The 24,178-nt window shown below is 50.3% G+C and overlaps 1 protein-coding gene across 8 annotated transcripts in view; it reads right to left on the reverse strand.

Annotated features, from left to right (window-relative positions):
• Nucleotides 1–24,178, reverse strand: part of CLEC16A (C-type lectin domain containing 16A) — a 201,455-nt gene that overhangs the window by 155,775 nt on the left and 21,502 nt on the right. For all 8 annotated transcript variants that reach the window (XR_006777240.2, XR_006777241.2, XM_045784362.2 and 5 more), the window contains exons 5-9: nucleotides 21,305–21,410; nucleotides 19,437–19,560; nucleotides 16,442–16,616; nucleotides 14,909–14,962; nucleotides 11,928–12,041 (exon numbers count right to left, since the gene is read on the reverse strand). Coding sequence is in view for 6 of the 8 variants with exons in the window: in XM_045784362.2 (XP_045640318.2) it covers nucleotides 11,928–12,041; nucleotides 14,909–14,962; nucleotides 16,442–16,616; nucleotides 19,437–19,560; nucleotides 21,305–21,410 (573 nt within the window). In the remaining 2 variants the exon portion in view is untranslated. The remainder of the gene's footprint in view (nucleotides 1–11,927; nucleotides 12,042–14,908; nucleotides 14,963–16,441; nucleotides 16,617–19,436; nucleotides 19,561–21,304; nucleotides 21,411–24,178) is intronic.

The raw sequence follows: 24,178 nt of genomic DNA on the forward strand, positions 1-24,178 counted from the left end.
ATAAATAAATAAATAAATAAAAACAAATCATCAATAAAAACATATCCATCTGTATCGTGTTGTCCTGTGTGGAGAGATCTGTGTGTGACAGTGCACACAGCAAGGTCTGGAGGGCTACACACGCTCCAAATAGCAGTCCCTTCTAGAGAAGACAGTGAGGTTGGGGGAACTTTCACTTTCTCCTCTAGTTGTTTCTACGTCATCGAGTCCTTGTACCCCAAGAAAGTATTACCAATGCCACTTAAATGTAAAGAGTAGCTTTAAAGCAAGCACCTAATGCCACTGAACTATATACTTAAAAATAGGTAATCCACGGGCGCCTGGGTGGCACAGCGGTTAGGCGTCTGCCTTCGGCTCAGGGCGTGATCCCGGCGATCTGGGATCGAGCCCCACATCAGGCTCTTCTGCTATGAGCCCGCTTCTTCCTCTCCCACTCCCCCTGCTTGTGTTCCCTCTCTCGCTGGCTCTCTCTATCTCTGTCAAATAAATAAAATCTTTAAAAAAAAATAGGTAATCCATTATTTTTTTATGTATTTTACAATTTTTTAAAAAGGCACCTTTAGAAAGGGCGTGGCGTTAGAGACTGAGTACGAGCTACCAGAAATATCTCCATCTTGCCCTAAGTTACACAAATGTAATAGTAAGCACAAAGCCACTGACACCCTAAGATCACTGCACTTGATTTACGTCATCCCTATAGGTAAAAAACATTTACCTACAGAGTTTTCAATGAAATCAGAGTGTCCAAGTGCCCTAAATACAAGCTAGAAACAACTGAGACAAGTGTGAAGACTGGATTCACAGCAGTCACCAGAGGCCTGACCTCACTCACTGCACCAAACTGAACACCAGGAGCAGGCAGCGGTCTGCCGCGTGTCCACGTGGACACCGGGGGCACAGAGGAAGGAGTGAGGAACTATGCCAGGCAGGGGAGGCGGAAGCGCAGGAGGGCTTCACCGAGAAGGAAATGACTGGTCCAAGTCTTGAATGGTAGCAGGAGTTCACCAGAACACTTGGGAAGAGAGGAGAATGGTAGGAAGGCCAGCTCAGAGCTCTGGCCATTCACCCTTTATTTCTGTCAAGGCCAGGGTCACTGGAGCTGGTGTGCCTGGTGACTACAGCGGTGCTCCGGGACACAATGTGCTTGGCCAGCCCCCCAGGGAGCGGCAGGCACACAAGAAGTCAGGGGGTGGTGCTGGGCCAGCTGGATGGCCCCTCCAGTCACCGGCTCCTGATGGGAGTTCACAGTGCTCATGGCCTGGGGAGAGTTGTCAGGGTACCCCTGCCTCTGTACCTGGTAGATCCAACCTGCTGAGTGCGTTTCTTTGTACCTACTCAGTGGTTCGGTGGGGAAGGGAAAAGGAGTGGCCTGGAAAAGCAGCGTAGGGACAGCAGGCAGGCCGCTCCGGGAAGAAGCAGCTGGTGGCTAGAGGGGGCGGATACGGGCTAGGACAGGTGACGTGGCCCCCGTGTCTGGCTCTGTAGGAGCTATCGCAAGGATCTAGGAAAGCTCACCTTTCAGGCTCTGCCAGGCCTAACCTGCTCACCTTCTGAGGAACCAACTAGAATCCTTTTGTTCAAACAGCTCTGGTAAGGCATTTGAGAACTAGGAGCAAGGTCTTCCCCCTAAGAAAGGAGGCCAGCCACACTAACAGAAACATGCCCAATGTATGGGCAGACCCAAGTCCAACCTCACTCTCACAGGTCCAGGGCCCCTGACCAAATGAGCCTCAGTCTCCCCATGAGTAAAAGAGAGACAACAGCAGCTCCGCCACACGCGGCCACAGAGCTAAAATGAGATCCCGAATGCAAATACGCCTGGCACGATACCTGCCACAGAGAGGCGCTCTAGAAATACTTTGTCACCTTCGAGCCCAGAGGGATCACTGGGGTGGAAGAGATGCCAGGGGAGGGGCTAACTTCTAAAAAGCAATCACATGCTGTTTTAAATCTGGCTCCCGGGGCGCCTGGGTGGCACAGCGGTTAAGCGTCTGCCTTCGGCTCAGGGCGTGATCCCGGCGTTATGGGATCGAGCCCCACATCAGGCTCTTCTGCTATGAGCCTGCTTCTTCCTCTCCCACTCCCCCTGCTTGTGTTCCCTCTCTCGCTGGCTGTCTCTATCTCTGTCAAATAAATAAATAAAAATCTTAAAAAAAAAAAAAAAATCTGGCTCCCTAGCTCCTACAAACTTTCTGCTCGCTGGCTTTCTGGTTTGTTAGTGGGCTATACTCAGCGTCCCCAAAGCGCTCCTGGGCCCCTGGCCAGCCTCCCCAGCCTCTAGCCTCGGGGCCGGGACTGGCAGAGCGTGCAGCACAAAGGCCGGGTGGGATCCGCAGGGATGCTGGGGCAGCCAGCGCCCAGACTCAGTGTCCCACCGCTCACCAACTTCTCCCAGGGCCTCAGTTCCCACAGGCACCAAACAGGCCTCACAGCAGCATTTCCCCCACAGGGCTGCTGTGAGGTGCCCAAAGGTAGCACACCTCCTTATTACATGCTTCCGGGTACTAACGACCATCACTAATGTCCAGTGGGCAACAGAAATGTGCCCAGTGCTGCTGTGAGCACTCTACATGCACTGACTCGCTTTATCCTCCAACAGCCGACTAGGGGAGGGTGGGAGCTGCAGAGGGCAAAGTTCTGGCCCAAGGTCACCCGCTCAGCAGAGCCAGCGCCAGAGCCAGGATTTGGATCCAGGGAGTCTGGCTTCAGTGCCCACAGCCCTGACAACTCTGCAGCACTGCTCCAGCACTCACCCCCTTCAACGAGCACTTGGCAAGCCTGACAACATGGGGCCAGCCTCCTGCAGGGCCGACGTAAGGGCCCAGCCAGGCCCCAGTCAGGCTAATCAGAGCAGCAGGTGGACCCATGCTGCAAAAGCTCAGGGACGGCTGACATACCACTCACTAGGAAGCCTCCTGACCTGACCATCGTAACGGCCACCCACAATGTGTCATGATTCCCCACTTGGTCTCGTATACACAGGGCTCCAAATGTCATAGGGGGTCGCGGTGACCCAGGCCTGTACCAACCATAACCAACAGCCCGTGGCTTTGCAACCGGCTGTGAAGGGAAGCTGGGCTGATAACCGCTGCAGAGCGAGCCTCTTCTCATTCCAGAAGGTGGGGATCAGCAAGCAAACATCAGCGAGCATAAAGGCCAGACTGATCCCTGGGCGCATGTGCCCATGCCGAACCCTGCGTAACACAAGGCTGCTGAACTGAGGCCAACGCATGGCCAGAACGCACAGCTGCGACCACATCAGAGAGGCAACTGGACAATGCTGCCAAATGTTAAGGGGGAAAATAGAACCCATCGGGAGAAGCGTGAAAGAGGTAACGGGCCGCTTCCGTTAACAAGAGGAGGGTGGCATTCTTCTCCGTGAACTGGCCAATTATCAGGGAGTGTTACAGCTGCAGAGGCAAAACCCAAAGAGATGCCCATCAGTCTGGCACCAGAATGATCCCAGAGCTCCAAGGACTCGCACTGCACACACACCAGGCACCATGATCGTGTGAGAAGCAGCAGGTAACAGCAAGACGGTGCTGGGGCTGCCTAGAAAGCAAGGTCTGAGGTGCTCCCAAGCCTGCAAGAGACCAGCCTCATCTCATCCCCAAGCCATCGTTTCTGTCCCTCTCAACACCTAGTGCTGCCTGGTCTGTCCCTCCAGTGCTGTGCCTGGCATGCAAGCTAATGAGTGCTGGGGGAGAAATTAATTGCAAGATACTTAGGATGGAAGAGGTGTGTTCAAGGCTTATGCAAAACTAAATACACTCTTTCTTTTTTTTTAAAAGATTTTATTTATTTATTCGACAGAGATAGAGACAGCCAGCGAGAGAGGGAACACAAGCAGGGGGAGTGGGAGAGGAAGAAACAGGCTCATAGCGGAGGAGCCTGATGCAGGGCTTGATCCCATAACGCCAGGATCACGCCCTGAGCCGAAGGCAGATGCTTAACCGCTGTGCCACCCAGGCGCCCCTAAATACACTCTTTCAGTAAACGACAACACACCAAACACTTGCGGCATATTTCCTCAGGCCAGTGTTTTACTGTTATTCTCTAGAAAGAACTAACTGTGGGATACTGGGAACTCCCAGTTACCCCAAACATTTGGCCCAGAAGCCCACATGTCATGCTAAACTGGGAGTGACTATCACTGTAGACGGTGACAGAGGGCATGAAACAGAAGCAGCATGGGAGTCTGGGGCTGGACACCTGCCATCCCCAGGCACTGGGGGAGGACAGGATGATCACCTAAGGTCTGGGGGTGGCGTCTAGCTCATGCACAGAATGTGATGAAAATACCACCACACTCTAGGTTATCAGAAACCTAAAAAGAGACGTCAGAGGAGATGAACAAGATGAGAAACACCCCCGTCTCCCACTGACCCAGTATTTCCTGCGTAGTGGCCCCTCTTCTGATCCTAGCCAGCCAGCTCATGCCCACAAAGGTGTCTGATTCACCATTTTCCACGCCTTGCCCGTCACAACCCGTCCTCCGCCCCCCTCAACCCCCAACTCAGCTCTTCACCCTTCAGTCCTCCAACCCAACAAGGCCACCTCCTCCGGGAGGCCTTCGCTCACCTTCCTCTTCCAAAACTGGTTTCTGTTTCTTCCCAGATCTAAATCTTCAATCTGTGTTGACATGCTTAATACTGTCTGTTTCCCCCTACCAGAACGTCAGGAGAGGGACCTCGTTTGTCTCATTCGTCCTGTATCCCAAGGCCAGCACAGTGCCTGCCTGGAACGTGTGGGTGCTCCAGAAACACATGTGGGAGGGGGAAGAGGGGTGAGCAAGCCATCCAGCCTGGCACACAGGAAGTGCTGAACAGAGGGGCACTGCTTTTATGGGGGAATGACCCATCGCGGTAGTGGGACCAGGGCAATATCGTGTGAGCCAATAAAGCCCTGTAGCGTTCTCTTCCCTTCTCTTTTTCATGAAGCTGGAGGTTTCCAGCAGGGTCCTCTGGGGTAAGGTTATGAGCATCACAGCAAGTGGTCAGCAGGCAGTCAATCTGTCTCCCGGGATTCGAGTTATGTCCACCTGCTTCGTTTGTCGTCTTCAGTTGGGCAGTGAGTTGATTCACACCACTCCTTGGCTCACAGTCATTAAACCACTGGAGCATCGGAGAGGGAAGTGAACGGAGTGTCCCTTTCTCACCCCTGTGCGGCCCCCCAGCCTCCCATCAGACAAAGCACCCTGAGCAAAACCAAGTTTTCCGGTAGGAGGACTCCAACACGGACCAAGACTGGATCTCCTTGGCTCATTACAGACAAGGTGTTCAATTCCCTCATGGAGATTTGTTATTTCAAGACAACTGACGTTTATTGCAGGAGCCATTCTAAACCCTGGGGACACAAAGGTTACGATGCTTCCATTTCTCCTCATCTGAACTCTGGAGTCTCCCAATGGCTCCCAAGGCACCACATGCCTCAGAAGCTTGTTCCTCACTGACCTCACCCTACTACACTCTGCCTTGCCATGCTGCACCCTGCTGTTCCTGACAAACCAGGCACACTCCTGCCTCAGGGCCTTTGCACTGACTGCTCTTTCTGGCCAAAGTGCTTTTCCTGCAGAAATCTACATGACTCACTCCCTTCACTTCCTTCACATCTATGCTCAACTGTCATCTTCCCAATGAGCCCTACCCTAGCCACTCTATGGAGAACTGCACCCCGCTCAAGCCTCTTGGAGCTGCCCTTTCTCCCTTCTCTGCTTTACTACTATCGCTTTTCTAAAGCACTTCTCACGTTCTAACATGCTACAATGTTTACTAATAGTTTCATTGTTCCGCTCTCTTCCCATTATGACAGAAGTTCAGGGAGGTCTGGGGTCTTTGTTTTGTTCCCTACTGCACCAGCGTGCCTAGAACAGTGTGTGGTACCTGTCCAATAATCATTTGTCAAATAGATAAATAAGTAATTCTGACCGGGCTTCAAGAAACTCAGAGTCTTGTTTAAAAACTCAAATGCCGGGGCGCCTGGGTGGCACAGTTGTTAAGCGTCTGCCTTCGGCTCAGGGCGTGATCACGACGTTCTGGGATCGAGCCCCACATTAGGCTCTTCCGCTGGGAGCCTGCTTCTTCCTCTCCCACTCCCCTTGCTTGTGTTCCCTCTCTCACTGCTGTCTCTGTCAAATAAATAAATAAAATCTTAAAAAAAAAAGAAAAGAAAAAGAAAAAAGAAAAAACTCAAATGCCCACAGAGGCCAGGCGGCTGATAAAAACTATCCAAGTCCCAGGACAGAGACACCAGAAGTACTGGGTGCCTCATTTTTCCATCCCCACCCCCGATTTTCTGAATTTTCACAGAAACCTGGAAGAATTCACCAATGGCTCAATGCAGGCTAGGGACGGTCCCCATTCAACATTGGGGAGGGTGAGGGGGAGGATGATAATACCGCACACCAGGGGGCAAGCAGTCCCCAGCCTTGGGGCCACCCCAGCCCACTCTGTGTCATGCTGCCCGGCAATTGCAGAAAAGACAGCTAGGGTCCAAGCCACGGAATCTTCTCCACCCCTACCTCACCCCCACTTTACCCACTCTGCTTTTCCCTGCTGGCTCCTCCCATATATGGCCATTCCAAGAACCCCTGGCCCTTCTCGGGCTCACTGGACCAGAGGCAGCCTCCCTGGTCCCCAGGTGGTCAGCCACAGCGCTGGCTAAAGGCTATTCCCCCGTGAGCCTCCATACTATGGGACTTCCGTCAACTGTCCAGCCCCACCTGCACAGGAGAAAGGAAGAGGTGACTGCTTCTAAGAGGTCTCCCATTCACGACAGCACCCTACTCGGTAAATGGAAGGTGCTACACTCTGGATTCTCTTTGATTCTGTCACATCCTCTTACGCATGAATCAGTACCGCCACGCTCACTACTTCTGCGGGCACCGGTGGTGACAGGGACCTAGCATTCCATTCAGGGATGAGGGGACAGACCACAACAGCCCCGCAAGAAAGGAAGACTACACAGTGAGTTTGAATTCTTTTGTGGGAATGTTTGTATCTGTGCCAATTAAGGCCCTTGATTTATAGCGGTCTGTCTTTCCCTTCGGTGTGCACCATCAGCCGTCTCCCAGAAGCCTCTTACCACTTTCAGGAAGAACAATGTGTGCGCTTCAGAAGCAGCATTGATTAGCCAGGGATCATGAGTAAGGTCAGGGTCACTGAAAGATTCAGTGGGACTCTAATTCGGGCTGCAAACGGAGTTACTCTGTGTGATGCATTCAATATGCAGAAGGCCCGGCTGACGTCTGATTCAAGCCTGGTTTGCAAAGACAGCCCTGCAACAGTGATCAGGGGACCCAAGCCAACGACCAGTGCTCTGCTTCTGCAGACATGGAAGCCGGAGGAGTCAGACTGCTAGTTTTTCAGCTGCTGGCTCCATATGCCACGACCCGATGAGTGTTCTGCTAGCAGCTGACCCAGCTCCCAGGAAGACAGATGTCATGCAGAGAACTGGCAGCTAACATTTTAGCTGTGCACTCCCGCATTCTTTGGGATCCCGAGAGAATCACCTGGAGACCACTGCAACTGGCTGAACTGGTGCCTATAGAGGGGTGGTCGACATCCTCATTTTGGGACAAACAAGCCTATTCTGCCCCAGGATTCTCAGTCCCCATTCTGAATTCACAACCATCCAACCACAGGAACACATATAAGCTGGTTAAGCATTTGCACTTTCCAGAGATCGAATCTGGGGCTGGCTGAGTTGCAGAGCCAGGAATGCAGAGCTCAGCCCACTGCCACCAAACAGCAACACTTAACTGTTAGTGCTATCATTGTCATCATTGTTGCTAACACCCGGCCCTCGGTGTCTTTGTGTCTTGTCATAAGGCACCTCCCTAAGGGGTGTTCTAAGTGTGCCTCTACCTTAATCATCCCAAGAAGGGAGGTCCCAAGTAGGGAACACGGGATTGCTGCGTGGCTTCAGAAACTAAGATAGTTGTACTGATAACATCTAATATTTAGGTCTTGATGTGCACTAAGCTTTAGCAGAAGCACTCTACCCTGCATTTAATCCTCTATGCAGGCCCATGTCCTTTATTCTAAGCGGAGAAGGGAGGAAACGGAGGCCTGGGGAGGTAGACTAACTTGCCCTGGGGCATACCTAGTGAAACCAGGAACCAGGACTTGGGTGGGCTGGGCAGCCTAACTCCAGAGTCCACTCCACTAGACTGTCCCTTAAGGCAAGAAGCAGAAGAGTACGAAAAGCAACCTGCTCTAACACTCCCTCCCAAAAGCCTGCCGCAGAGCAAAGAGAAGACGGCATGTGAGGGTTAGGCTCTGAAGCTATTTCTGTTTTCAGAGTCATTAAGAACATCACGAGAGCCCTTGTGACCCGACCCCCAGTTCATCCATCGAGTTGCTCGTTCCTGCAGTGAGCACCCCTGAGCATCTCCAGCAAGCCCATGATGGCACAGGTGACGCCAGCATCTCCAAGACACGGCCCCCTCCGGCCTGGGAAGCCCAGTGAGGCCAGGGGTCATGTCTTCCCTGTGCACCACGGCGTCTCTGCTTCAGAAACGGACTGAATGAGTGGAAAACGGAGGAAACTATTCCACAGAAGTGGAGGACAAAAACAGGCCCTTTAAAAAAAAAAAAAAAAAAAAGCACCTGTAGGTAACGATGCATATCCCATAATCTCATCTATATGTTCATGTTGCAAAAATAACGAGACGTTAGCAGTTTCAGGATTAGTGTTCTCTTTTTCTATTTCCCTCAACAAGAAACAGGATCTGCTCTGCATCAGAATTATAGCAAACTGGCCCTTAGCAGGAACCATATGATTTTAATGCACAGATGAATTTCAATTAGACATTTACCTAACCATGCTGATGTGTTTTGAATTTAACCCTAAATTACAGACTTTTCAAATAACTCTGCTCTTCCCTCTGCTTCTCTCTCTTCAATTTTGGTTTGGTTTTGTGAAAGGTCTGCTGGTAAAAATGAAGCAATACCAGTAACTTATCTACAAATTACGGGAAGGAGAAAGTAGGTTAAAAAAGATCAAGAAACTTAAAACAAGCATGATCAAACCACATCCGAGTTAGGCAGGAAACAATAGGAGACCGTTCTTGCTCAGAGGGAAGGAAGGTGAATCTTACCAGGACTATTGTCAACCAAGTCATAAATGGGGTTCACCTCCACTCTGCCCAAGTTTCAAGTGCAGTCATCCGAACACAACAAAGTTCGATTCTGCACCCAGGGAAAGGCGATACCCGGAAGCAGAAAGCCGACACTTTCACTTGGGCCGGCAATTCCTTCCATGCTCAAAACAATCTCATTTTCAGGTCAGGCGCCCACCACAACGAGCAGTTGTGTGTCTATCATAACGGAGGCAGGAACTTCATCCCAAAAGGAGGCCGGAGGGAGAAAGAACAGAAAGAACAGATCTCCTAATGCTCCCTCCCATTAGAGGGTTCGACCAAAGTGGATATCCCAAGCTGAGCGGTTGCCAGGAACCTTGTGCAATTTGCTTTTGCTCACATTGCAAACCCCAAGCGTTGAGGCTAGTATCCCACTGTGATACTGTACTAGAGTTTTGCAAGATGTGACCACTGGGGGATGACAAGGGCAAGGGTATGATTATTTCTCACAGCTGCATGCCTATCAGTCGCAATGAAAAAACCTGCAAACCCCAGCACCCCAAAGATCTCTGCATTCATCTCTTGGAACACCAAGTCAAACTGTGGCACTGAATGTCTTACGGGAAGACATTCTGGGACAAAGCCCAAGCAGCGACCAAAGAAAGTCCGGAGGGACTCAGTACATCCCAGCTTGCTATTAATGTAAATGCCGTACGGGTCTACAGCAGGCTGCGTGGGGACTGGGCACGTCCGATGGCAAACACATGCCTCGTCTGATGGCGGGGGCCACCTCGGAGAAGCTTGCTGCGGAAACACGTGTATAATGAGGACCAGACCTGCTAACTCTTCAACGCAATCCCAAGATCTGGATTTTCCTGTGAAACTTCCTAAATGTTAAAGTTGGTCATTCATAAAATTTTCTTTCAAATACTGCAAAGACCAAACCAAACAGCTCTGAGGGCTGTACTGGACCCCTCGGGTCTTGATGGACACTTTCGATGTATTTCCCTCCCGTCCTCACCAACGCCCTCTGGAGTAGGACCTGCTCTCCCTGTTTTCTAAATGGGGTGAAACAACATGTCCAAGGGGAGCCACTGGCTGGCAGGCCCTCGGCAGCCCTGACCGGGAGGCCCCGTGGGTTCTACGCAGTCAGCACGCCACCGCTCGCATTTGGTCAGCAAGACGGAGTTCAAGAGAGTTGCAGAAAAATACCTCCAGCTCCATAAACACCAAGTCAGCCCCACGTTTTCTCATCTGTGGTGCCCTGGCACGGGCCCCGAGGGGAGTCCTTCCCGGTTCAACACTCGTCACCCCTGTCGCCTCTAGGTTACACCCTCTTGCCAAGAGCTACTCCTTTCCTTTAGAGCACTTGTAAGACTTACGATAGTATATTTATTTGTCTATTTGATCAACATCTGTCTCTCCTACCCGACTATAAAGCTCCAACAAGACAAATCCTCTTTAGGATTTTGTATATTCGCAGAGCTAACATGGTGCCTGATCCAAAGAAAGGGCTTAATAAACACTTGTTGAATGAATCAAAGAAGGGATAGGCCAGACAGGGGCCATGAAAGGGCCCCTTTCAACTCAGCTGAACTAATGCCACCACCAACAAGGACAGAAAGTTTCTGGGAACCTTTTCAGAAGCTCTATGACTCCCTTAAACAGCAAAATGGCCCGGGCAAGCCGCCGTACACCAGAAAAACCAGCAGGGCAGGGACTCCCGTCGCTGCACTCCGGGCGGTCCTGGCCTTTCATGTTATAGGAGCATTCTCCACCCACCTGCTAGCTCAGGTATGGCAACAGAGCCGACTGCCCAAGGGCAAACCTAGCCCTTTTACCTTTGTGCCTATTGCAGACACAGAGCGCTCACGAAACAGCCTTTGTGTGAAACACTGTGCTCATCTCAGACACAAATGCCAAGCCCAAGCTGCAACAGATACGAGGAGACGAGATGCCTGCCAGAGCTGCTGAAAGCTGCTTCAAGGAGAGGAACTAGGAGCAAGGGCCTTCCAGGGTGCAGGTACTGTAAAGGCACAGGGACAGAGGCAGAAACACAGGGCATGCTGGGGAAAAAGGAAGCTGCACTGGTACCAAGGAAGCCTGAAGCTCAGGACACAGAAGCAGGATGGTAGGAGGGAAGACAGGCCAGAGACACAAGGGCCAAGCTGGGAAAACCTTGGAAGAAATCCTAACACGGGTCTCGGGAGCCTTCCTTTAGCAGAGCACAAAATGCGCAAACATGCACAAACCACAGACATGCTCTGTTTAGGCCACAGCTGGGTGATCATTTAAAACTTGGGAGTGTTTGCATCCAAAGGCAGATTTCCAGCTTCTCTGGAAACATGAGGAAACCAGGCACTACTGCATCCATATTCCTGCAGAACTGCAGGCGGGGGTGGAACAGCAGCTGCTGACAGACGATGCATACGCTCTCCAACTTGCCACAGTCCCCACCCTTCCCTACTGATCTCTCACGGGGGCTCACATCATTCATAGATGTTCTCTGTCCAGTCTCTGTAGGTATTTGTGCCTTAGACAAGGTATTCTCTCATTCCGTCCCAGTAACAGTATCTCACAGATACATAACCTGGGGCCCAGAGGAGTACGGTTTCCTGTTCAATGACACACGATCAATCAGATCCACTCAGTACCCAACCCAAGTTTTCCTGGGTACACATTTCAAGATTCTGATTAGGTTCCTTGAATCCCAGACCAGCTTACACATCATCGTTGCCGTACAGGCAGAATGTTGGTTTCTGGTTTTAGAGAAACACACACATGAGCAAAATGAGCAGCGGCTTCTTATCAGGGTCTAGGAACAGTCCCAACGCTAATGACTTACACAACTTCTCTGAACATCCTGTTCGGTCTTAGCGTACGTCTCAGACAGATCACCGTTCAGAATGACTTCAGCTAACGAGTTCACCAGGGGTGCATGATGTATAATTAGGAAGACCTGGTGAGAAAGAAGACATCAGATTTGCATTACAGCCTGCAATCTCTCCACCGCTTCCTTCCTGGATCAGAAACAACTAGACTGGGCTACTTAGGTCCCGTGTTAAGCAGCATTCCCCGTGAAGCAAAATCCAAAGAATGGGTCCCATTTAGGAGAAGCCAGTTATGCCTCTCTCCTTCCAGGGTCGGCCCCTCCTTCATTCAGACTCTCGCCTATTTGGCTGGCTGCTCCCCAGCGGAAGGAAGTTCATTAAAGCAAGACTGTCCCTCATGGCTGGGTGAAGCCAAATCTGCCTGAAGTGGAGCAACGTGGGAACGCAGCAGCCAAACCAGCACACTCCTTCCTCTCCACAGGCATTTTAGTGTCAAATTTGATTATGCTAAGACTGGAAGGCACAGGCCCAATATTTCAGTTATACGGGAAGAAGGGGCCGGCGAGTCTTGTTCCAATCAAGGACTTGGCAAAGGGTCGGCTACCCAGAGATCCCATCGCTGGAATGAGCTCTGACCCCCGCGGTGGGTTTCAGCACACCAAGATTCCATGGCAGCGCTGGTAGGTGTGGACACTGTGGGGAAGGAAAGCCACACGAGCCAGAGTCGGGCCTAGTTGTGCCAGCATGCAAAAGCAGAAGGCGCTGGGCTGTCTGGGATGGCCCTGCTACCCCACCCTGTTGTCCAACACTCAGAAGAACAGCTTTGGGAATCAGGGTGGTCAAAACTGCCTAGCAAAGCTGGCTGAGACACACCTGCTACTTTGTTGTAAAATATAAAGACAACACCAGTGGTGTAGCACAGCTTGGGACGTACCTGCCGCTTATACAGAAAAAGGCTGTGTGTGCACATCTGCATTTGTTTACATACACATGGAACAGGATTTCTACACACTGGCCATAGAGGTCATAACTTTTTGTTGCTGGGGAGCTGTCGTGTGCATTGTAGGATGTATGGCGGCATCTCTGGCCTCTACCTAACCAGAACTGTCTCCAGATGCTGCCAAACATCTCCGGGGGGGCAAAATCACCCCCAGTTGAGAACCCCCCCCCTGCAGGCAATGTCTCTGGAAGGGCACAGGAAAACCCTGTAACTATACTGGGCTCTGGGGACAGAACTCGGGCAATGAAGCAAAAGTAGAAAGAAAACCTGGTTTTCACCTGTTTGAAATATTTAACTTAAAAAATTTATTAAAAACATAAACATTGTTAAGAAAGAAAGAAAGAAAAAGAAAGAAAGAAAGAAAGAAAGAAAGAAAGAAAGAAAGAAAGAAAGAAAGAGAAAGAAAGTAAGTTAGTTAGTTGAGTCAGACCCTGAAACACTGCTACATCTGGGGAATGGGACCAGGTGCCTGGGGAACGGGAGTAAGAGGGAGACTTCTCCAAGGACAGCATCCCCGGTCACACTAAATTAGCATCGTTAACATGAATTTTCTTGGTTCTGCAGCTGTGCTTGTCAAATATTTTGTAAGGACGCTTTGATGCAGGGACCAAAGATATGAGATTTCTACCTGATTCGAGGTTTTCACACATTTTGGGAATCAACATGAAAAAGCTCATTGAAAATGCAGGGGAGGATGAGCCCTGTTGCTTCAGCTGAGAACGCCAAATCGCACGTTACACTTTTTTGTGAGATACTGAGACAGGTGACTTGGTGCTTGAGTTGCTAGTCCTTCTCGAAGAAAACAGGAGCAAAGGGGTTCTCAGGGAAAGGGTATGGCCTGACCGCGCGCTCCTCAGAGGGGACTCTGTCCGTGCAGCACTCCAACAGCTACAGGGTCTTGGGAGTGCTTTCCACGGGATTCCTGTGGCTGAGCATCTGGCTGCTCGGGCCCTGCCAGACTCCCAGAATCCCAAGCAGGAGGCTCGGGCAGATTTGTAATGAGGCGGCGGAAAAGGGTGCCAGGAGAGGCTGGGGTTTGCACCGAGCTCCATCGCACAGAAGGGCATTCAGAAGGAGTGGGCACCGGTGCGGAGCTCCGAGCAAACAGAGCCCCCAGGACAAGACTCCGGGGGGGAGCAAGGAGCAGGCCGCGCGTGGACCCCGACTGGCTTAGACACCACGGGGGAGGCCAGGGCTGCGACGCTTCTCAGCCCCGCTCAATCTCCAAATGGCCCAGGGACCAAGGCAGAAGGACATTCTCTCAGCAAAGCCAATAAATACCTGCGCCATTGCAGAAGTGGGAACAGAGCTCTGGTCAAACGTTTGACTACTTGACAGTCTAATGAGATGGCCTGAAAGTCTGGACTGCTTGTAATAAAAATATTTTTAAAGTTATGTAACTGGGTCACCATGGAGTTTTTCCCTTCTTGTAAATATTACATAATTACGAGAAGGAAACACACTTGTTTAAGGAGGGGGAGGCAGACAAATTGGCTCAAGACACAAATCTGGGAATGGAGGCTGCTACAAGATACCTTCCAGAAGGTAATCTGGGAACTACAACCATGACAAAAGTCTTTAAAAACAGCCTCATTAGTGGAAGTTTGTTAAACCAAGGCTGCCGCAGGATACACACACTGGACCTTGCAGTTTGGGGCTTATTTCAAAATGCCGTGAATAAGACCCATGCCGCCCACATTTCCAGAGTATTTAGAACACTCCTTGGTTGTTTAAAAACCTCAGTCCCCATGGTAAAAACCAAGCACATAAGTACCAGGTTTGGTTTACTTTTCATTTCTCTTTCAATGTCTACCCACTACCATGAAGAAGATACCAGCCCCTCTGCTCAGTGTCTGGAAAACAGAAAGCCCCCTCCCTTTTATTGTTGTTTTACTTCAAGATGGGGGGACGCAGAAAGAAGACAGGGCGATGTGGCCTAGTCCTCCAAAGGACCCCCAAATGTGGCTGGGGACACAGACAAATGATGAACCATACCTGTGACAGGAGATAGAGAGAAACTGGCAGGCTGATCTTCGGGCGTTCTCCTCCCTAGTGAGGATTAGGGGAAAGAGACAGAGAGAAGTCCAGGTCACACATGCGAGCAGCACAAAATACATGAAGCCAAAAGCCACCTGTCTGAAGGTGAGACGCCCTGTCCCCCACTTCCCTCACGCCCCCAAGGCTGTTCTTTCCTGGTACTAGTGTAAAGTCCACTCTGCAAAATAAATTCGCAATCTAATCCCATCCGATACCATTCTCCAGGCCTCTGTTTTTCCACCTGAGAAATCCTTCACCATTAGTCACGAATTAGAGGCTGGGTCCAAGAGAAGAACTCTAGCTCCTTAAATTACCAGGAATGTGAGTTTCCCTTAGCTGGGGCACAGAGCCCACTGCCCCACAGGAGAGGCCTCTTCTCAGGAAGAGCTTTCAAAATGGGGCAAGGAGGGGTTGAGGTACTCTGGCCTCGGAAAAGCCCCTCGTTTGTACTGAACTTCAACGTGCTCCATCCTGTATCAACCCTGTGAGGATCTTCAGGACCCTGCTGTGGTTCACAGAGGTTAGCTGCCTTGGCCAAGGCCACAGAGTGAGGAAAGGGAAGAAGCAGAATTTGAACCCAGGTCTGAAAACTCCAAGTCCCATGCTTTCTCTCAGCCTCCCAGAGCTACCTCTGAGAGATCTGGTTAGGGCTGCAATTTTTTTCTATTTACTGGTTTTTAGAAACAATCTCCATGTTCCATCTCCAAAAAGAAAGCTACAACCCCCCGGGGCACATCCGCAGAGGCCTGAGCCCCCGCATAGTAACAAACTGGCTCCAGCCTGCCTCCTGCTGAAGTCTCTGCCCCTGAACTCTGGAAAAGACTACTCCTGGTAGGATCTGAGAACCGCCAGCTCAGAACGCCCCGGGGGATGTTGTGGGGGAGGGGGGGGGGAGACAGGGTAAAGATGCACACTGCTGGCCCACTACAGATCCACTGAGCCAGAATCCCTGAGATGGAGAGCGGGCCCCCGGGAATGTGCATTTCAATACCCACATGGGATTCTGAGCCTAAGTGCGGACAGTCACTGCTCTGGGATCTTTTCCCGAAGCGCACTCCATCCCTTCCCACCCATTCTGTGCAAGTTCTGTGGCTGGCTGGATCTTCTGCAGATCAATCTGCTCTGGCGGCTATCAGAAGTTACTGGGGATGAGAATACCTCCAGAGAAAGATGCACAGAAACCAAAAACCTAGGTTTCCTGTTTCCTTCTGGTGTCAGTGTTCTTTTCTCATTCACTTTTATAGCTCCCCCCACCCCCCACAACACACACACACTCCCTCCCAGACTTCCCTCTCTCCACCTACCCCTCCTCCCCCAGGGAATAAAAGGAAAGGAAAGAAAACCAGTGTGCTTTGAAAGCATCTCTCTCAGGCTCGAAGCCTTGGTCCCTTGCAAAGTTTGGTCCTATTCAAGGGAACCGTTCCTCCCCCTTCCTCCCCCTGAAGACAGCCCTCAGCCCACAGGCACGGCGGGGCCAGGCCCCAGCCCCACCTTGTCCCGGTTCTCCAGGGAGTACACATAGAGGGGCAGGAAGAGCCTGTTGAGCAGATGGTCTGTGAGCACGTCGTTGAGGAACTCACAGTTGATGATCAGTATGTCATTGAGATAGTGCAGGTGGTCCAGGTGCTCGGCCACCAGGTCACTCAGCTTCCCCCGATTCCGGTGCCTGCCAAGGAAAAGGACGGCCTTAGCCTGGAAGCTGAAGCACAGAGCCTTCGGGCCTCGGCCTGAGACTTAGGTCACTGGGAGTGTTTCATTCATACAACAAATATTCACACAACAAGCAGGCTCAAGGGACACTTACACTGGCCCTACTGGCGGCACACACAAAGGGAAAATGGGCAGATACACTGCAATCGATTGTGGGGGACTGCTGGGGTCCCCCCACACTCTGGGGGCCTCACTATAACTCACCCACCGCCACCACTACAGCCCAAAACAAAAATGGGTAAATAAAGCAAAAACCAGCTCCCTTAGCAAGCCATTCCACAAGAGCAGCAGCTCGTCAGCGTGGCAAGATCCCCCGCCTCCTGAGATAAGGAGTATTAATGGGGCAATAAATCCTTGCTAATTAAAATGCTCAAGAGGAGTTCCAAAGAGAAAAGCAGGCCTCAGCAACCACATCCAACCCCCTGGCCCTGACCATGTGGAGGGCACAGCACAAAGATGTGACCCTCGACCCCAGGCCCCAGGGAGGTGTCTGTCTCCTTCCAGGAAAGCAACAAGCATGCTGCTTGGGCCCTATGGGTCGTCAGTCCCCCACCTGCCAAGGACAGAACCCCCCAAAACAGCTAGTAGGCACAGTTTCACTACCCCCAAAGTAGTACCACTTGCAAAGAGCAATGTAGCTGGGGTAAGACATTTTGTTTGTCTTATCATTATTACTCAAGTAATAGATGGTCATTTCAGAAGATGGGAAATTGAAGAAGAAAAAGCAAAAAGACATCAAGGTCTCCTAGTCCAACCACTAAGAGATAACATTTTGGGACTTGTGACCCTACAGTCTGTTTTCTTATTCCCATTTCTATGTCCCCCTATAATCACGTCTAAATGCAAGTATTATGTATCTATCCATCTAACCATACGTGCTTTAAAAAAAAAAAGCAAACATAGGATCAATTTTGTTTCTTTCATATAATTTTTAAAAATTCTTTCCTCTTATACTTTAATCAACTATTTAACGAACATACATAGCAAATACATGTCGTAAAGGCTAACAGTAGGATGAGTACCTAGGAGCCCATCACCCACCTGAGACCATGTTTTGCAACCTTTTCCCCCATTTAACAAGATACTGTGGGAATTTTTCCTCCGTAAAGATAGTTAACACACTTCCCTTTTTAAACCTTTAGTTTAAAAAAAATATATGCAGATGGGTTTAAAAGTTAAAGGGTATTGATAAGCTGATGATAAAATACAGTAGCTCTGGCCCAGCCTCCCCCACCCTGCCTGCTCTCCAGAGAAGGCAGGTTTTCACTTTTGAGCTGTTTCTGTGGATAGTTCCCCCCACACCTCTAGAAAATCTGCAAGATCGTCTATTTTGAATTTGAACCATTGTAGATATCGTGTAATGACCTCCTGTTACGATGAAACCCTTGGCGTTCCCTTCCCCCCCCCCCCCAATAGTCATCAACAACTGGAGTTGACATCATCACGACCGTTCACTGCAGGGCCACAAAGAGGATGAGGAGTCCACTTCCTTCCTGGAATAACTTTTTGTCTTTTCTGGAATCAAGTGCTACATTATGTGTCACATCCATGACCACTCATCTCCATAAGGTCCTGCTTTTCCCAAATGCCCTGTTGGATCTGCCACCCACCTACCCCCGCTTCTTTCCCAGTACTGGGGCTCACATTCGATGGCTTTAGCCCCATCCCCCATGAGACCTCCTTCCTGGATCCCCTTATCACCAGGGCTCTGCTGAGCCGTCACTCTGGAGCAGTGGTTCTCCCCGGAGGGCGATTTTACCTCAAGGGAGACATCTGGCCATGTCTGAGGACGTTTGGGGTTGAAACAACCGGGAAAGGGGCACCGCTGGTATCTAGTGGGTAGAGACCAGGGATGCTGCCAAAGATCCTACAGCTGATAAACAGAGCAAACTGGAGAAGTAAGGAACGGCAGGACAGCCCCCCAGAACCCAGAATTCCCTAGTTCCAAAGAGCGATACTGCTGACTTGGAGCAACCTTGCTCTTGAACTTGCAGTCATCGTTCTAGGGCCCAAATCACCACCTTAATCTGTTGTGCTGTTTGGTTTTTTTAACAGATTCACCGAGATATAATTCCCATACCATAAAATTCTCCCATTTAAAGTGCACAATTTAATGGTTGTTAGTACATTCGCAGTCTTGTCCAACTGTCCTCCCGATCCGCTTTAGAACATTTTTAACTCTCCTCCCCTAACAGCCCTGTATTCCCATTTCCCGTCAACACACCTCCTCCTTCAGCCCTGGGGAACCACTAGTCTACTCTCAGTCTCTCCAGACTGACCTGTTCTGGGCATTTCATATAAATGGGGTCACACAGAGTGTGGTCCTTAGCATCGGGCTTCCTTCCTTCACCGATCATCGCGCTCTCCCGGTCCAAGCAGGGCGTGCCCAGCGTCAGGCGTGCCACGTGTCAGCCCTTTGTTTTACTGTTGAGAACTATCACAGCGTATGCAAACACCGCGTTTTGTTTATCCGCTCACCAGGTGGCAGAGCATCTCACTCTTTTTACCGGCTGCCTGCCACCCCATTTACAGGTGTGCTGAATTCAGTAACCTCTTCCGCTCTAGGAGGTATGAGAGTTGTTTCTAACTTTCCACAGTTATAAAAAGTAGAAAGGCGGGTGGAACCTTTCAGAGAACAGAAGTCCACATTCTGCCAACACACAGGTGGGGGAGTTTTGCACTAGTGTTTTATTTGTCCTCGATGAAAATGGAATTCTCCCCTAACTACACTCTCTGCCTGGGAAGCCCCCCCCCAGCCCCACCGGCGGTCACTTACTCCTCATCGGTCTGCACACAGTTATCAAGTTCGATCACGTGGCTCCCAATGAACCAGACCAAATTGGAGAAGTAAGGAACAGCAGTTTTATCTCTGATATAGTGCAGCATGGCCTGGTTATCCACTGAGAAAATTCACAAAAAAAAAGAAGAAGAAAAAAAAGTCAAGCTACCAAAAATAACTGGGGGAGATTTAAAAAAAAAAAAAAGCCACAATGCAAAAGCTCTCTGCTATAATCTGAACCTTTTCTGTCTTTCCTGGGAATACTTGAAAAATGGTTATCTTATTCATGAAACCAGACACATCAAGGCAGTTCTTATGCTATTTTTATAATTAACAAAATGAATTAATTGGGCTAAACATTAATACTGCAATCAGAAAGCCTACTTCTCAGCAATGCATTTAGCTTGACTGTAATGGAAACCACGCCATTCTCAGGCAAGTTTCCTGTATTTACATGTAAGGATAAGTTAAGAAAGCAGAAAACCAGAAGTTAATAACTTACATGACACTGGAATAAGGAACACGGGAATCGTCATTGAAGGAAAGGCAAAAAACAGACAACAGTTAACAGGGTTAGGAACTGGGATGGTGAGACAGTTGCTCAGAGGGACAGAGGGCTAGGGCAGGAGGCATCTAAGGATATAGGCTGGAAGAGAACAAGAGAGAGGAGAGAGCAGGGGCTGCAGAACTGGGGCTCCGACCAGGGCACAAACTCAGAAGCCTGCTGGGTGGGCTGGTGACTCAGTGAGTGAGGCCGGGAGAGCCAGCCTGTGAACTAGGGAGCCCAGGCCTCGACCCCAGGGAGAGGCGCTGCTTGTCAGCACCAGCTCACCACTGCCCTACAAGACTGTGGGCCCAGAGCAGCCAAGTCTCTACTTTCAAGTCAGAAATCCAAAAAATGACCCAAGAACTCGCCGTGTTTAAATACTGGCAACTACGTATCTTTTCAAGGAATACCTAAGCCAATCTAAACACGTCTGAGGGCTGGATCCAGCTCTCCGGCCCTCAGTTTGCGACCCTGGGCAGGGGCCCACCTGCCCAGGCTCTTCAATTTAACACAATCCCAGAACTAAGCTGGAGCGAGTCCCTGAGGAGCTCCCCCCAACCCCAATTAGGGGTCAACTTAAGTAATAACATCATGACTCATAACCCGTGAAGGTCAAAGCCCTTTAGTCCTTGAGAATATGGAGTCCCAGCTCCAGTGTGGTGACTCCAGGGGGAATAACCCCAGTGTCAGGCAGAGAAGGCGTGCTGTCGGAGGCCAGTTTCAGGCCGGGAAACTTGTGTCCAGGCACCCTTTGTGCCAAGGTGGGCAGGAACCCATGCAAGGGCTTTCTCCCGGGGGCGATGTTTTGGGCATTAAGTACATCTGGACAAAAGGACAATTTGTTGGGCTTTGCAGTAGGTTGAGAATACAATGCTGCCCCCTGCCGTTAGTGACATGAAATGCTTCTATGCATTATTTAAAGATTCCACAACCCCAGACTGTACTTAAGTACACTTTACAGCCTGAAACACAAAAGTATAAAGACGACATTTAAAAGATAACTTCGCTTTATCTAAGTATCACGTGGCTGCTCGGAGTCCCACATATGCCTTTCTTAGGACATTACTACTACCATGTGTCTCTGTACGGAGACTTCAACATGCAGGACTGAGCGCACTCGAAGGCAATGGAACAAAACTTCACGGAAGGGGCCAGTTAAATGTTCCATGATCACAAGCTTTTCATGGGACATGCAACCCCAGCTGTCATACACGAGCTCCCTGTCCCCACCGGAGAAGTGTGTATACAGACTCATGAGAGCAAGCCCCAGCTGTCAAGTTAGAAATCAGACGAGGCATGAGCACCTAAGGAACCTTACCTTTGTAGACGTTCAAAGTGATGGTTCTTACAGCAATTCTAACCATGCTTTCAGGGTGATTGAAAAACTTGATGGCTTCTGTGTACAGGGCAAAGTCATTAGTGTGCTAAAAAAGAAAAAAAAGAAGCACCAACGACAAGTTACAAACCCATAGGGCAGGCCTCCCCTCACCCAGCTTCCTGAATCCTATCAGACTTCTGTAAAAGACGAAAAAACCATTATCCCCCACGAACCTCAAGCTAGTGATTCATTCCCAGAGAGGGGATGTGCAAAGGAATGGCAAGGCGAGACCGTCCCAGAACAAATACAGAAAGGGTCCCGACAATGCCAGACCTGGGCCTGTGATCTCTTCTGCCGCTTTGCAGCTGTGTGCTGTAAAATTTCAAGCCTCTGTGCCTTCGTCAATAAAATGGGGATAACAATTCCCACTTCACGGCTGCTAGGAGTCACTGAGATGATTTCAGGGGGTGGGGCCTCCCACCGGACCTCCTACCTAACAAGCACTCAGCACCAAGACTGGTTGTTACAATTAGAGGCCACTTCAACTACTGAAAGGCAAGTGTGAAGTTTTACGACATTCGGAATCTCTTCTGGCTATGACACATTTCTCCATTTAGAAACACTAAAAGTAGGGGCGCCCGGGTGGCACAGCGGTTAAGCGTCTGCCTTCGGCTCAGGGCGTGATCCCAGCGTTCTGGGTTCGAGCCCTACATCAGGCTCCTCGGCTATGAGCCTGCTTCTTCCTCTCCCACTCCCCCTGCTTGTGTTCCCTCTCTCGCTGGCTGTCTCATCTCTGTTAAATAAATAAGTAAAATCTTTAAAAAAAAAAAAAAAGAAAGAAAGAAACACTAAAAGTAGACACGTAATCATGGAGGAGGAGGGTTTGGGGAATCTGCTGGCATTAAAAAGATATCATCAGAAGGGATCAAAACAGTTCAGAAATATAGAACTGCACTGCTGGGGCCTTAAGAAAAGCAGGACCAGATCTGGGCCTAGAGCCGCACGGGGCGAGCTCTGCTGCCCTCTCCTGGCCAGTTTTCCCACATGGCTCTGCAACCTTGCACCAAGGGCACCGGTGGGCAGTGAGGGCGTAGGGAAGAGGCAACAACCAACCTACAGCAAGGTGACAACTGTCTAAGGAGGACGATGCCACGCAGAGCACTAGATGTGTACCCTAAGCAAGTGGTAGCTATAGTACTGACCCACATATGAGGAAACTGAGCCCACCTCAAAAATAAGGCTCTTAGCTCCTCTGGTGACCAGCAGGATGTTCTTCCAGAAGCAAGGCTCTGGCCCCAGAATCTCAGGGTCTTGCCCTCCCATCCTGGGGAACACAGGCCCAGCTGTACCTGAGTGGAGGTACCTCTCTTTGGACTGAATTTCATCCACCTGGGGAGCCTCTGGCACAAAGCAAAGACCACCTACATGTCTCTGGACAGGTTTAATGAGCGCCTACCATCTGCCAGAAACCGGACCACGCAATGTTAATTTTTCAAACTGCCATACATTATGTGGTTGTGGCTGACAACTAATATTTCTTCCCTCGGAGACCAGTCCTTCCCCACTCCTAATCTAGACAAGGAAAACCAAGGTTCAGGCCGTTCTGGCCGCATCATGTGGGGACAGCTAGATAGATTTTGCTCACATTCAGGGACTATGTTTGAGAGGATGGTCTGCCTCTAGAGAGAGGCTGTACAGCATACATGACTGCCGATCAGAAGACAGCTGCCATGCAGACAGCACGTGGCTGTGCAGCAGCCCACCTCCAGGACGGCCCAGTGACCATCACGGCCTGTACTCAGGCCTCTCCCACATGGAGTCAGGGCCCACCTGTGTGACCTAAATAATATGGAAGGAAAGATAGTGTGTGGCCTCTGAGGCTGGGTCACAAAAGCTCGGCTTGGTCTCTTAGATGGTCTGTGCGGGGGGAAAGCCAGCTGCCACGCCATGAAGGCACTCAAGCAGCCGCTGGAGAAGCCTACGGAACTGAGGCCTCCCACCAGCAGCCACAGGAGGGGTCCTTCTTGGAAGCAGATCCCCCAACCCATCCAGCCTTCACATCTAGCCTCATGAGAGACCAAGCAGAGCTGCCCTGCGAGGCTGCTCCCAAATTCCCAACACCCTGCGAGGGAGTGTGGCACGATGCTGACCAGGAAGACACAGCAGGAAGTCTGCTGGGGGGCTTCTGGGAAACAAGTGTTTTTGGAGGTCAGAAAGGAACACAAGAAGGGAAGCAATCTCTTCAGGCTTTTTGGCAGTGGTACATGAATATGTGATGTTTGGAGCTGCTGCAGCCATCATGAGACCATGAGGGGTCGAGCCTGAGGACAGTTGCCAACTGTACGGTCAGCAGAGCAGGCAGATACAACAGCCTACATCCTCAATAAAGCGGCTGAGCCACAGGATGAACCAGCCCGAAGACAGCCGGCATCGGTACCTTCTAGTACGTGAGATAAACTGACCTTAGCAAGTACCTGTTCACTGGGAAAACAGCAGCAATTTATTTACTGAAATTGCTAGTAATTCTCCCAAGGAATACCAGGAACAATAGCTGGTAAAGGACAGCAATGGCTGTGATTTTAAGGAGCCAGGTACATAATAGGGGCTTTGAAGACATCATCTCATTTAATCCAACCCCTGGAAAATCCTGCAAGGTGTGGATCATCATTCCCCTTTCTCAGAGGAGAAGACTGAGGCTCAGAGGACGGAGACTTCTCTGAGGTCACGCAGCAGGTCATGTGTTTTTCCCACAGAGCAACACAACCCTGAGTTAACTTTCAGGCACTTCTTCCTGCTGAGAATGCAATGCTCTTGGGTAGTACAAACTAATGTTTACATTAAAAACAGAGGTAACTTTCAAATTAAAAAAAAAAA

Source organism: Ursus americanus, chromosome 2 (genome assembly GCF_024610735.1).
Source record: "Ursus americanus isolate L20-20 chromosome 2, mUrsAme1.1.p, whole genome shotgun sequence".
NCBI classification, from domain to species: Eukaryota; Metazoa; Chordata; class Mammalia; order Carnivora; family Ursidae; genus Ursus; species Ursus americanus.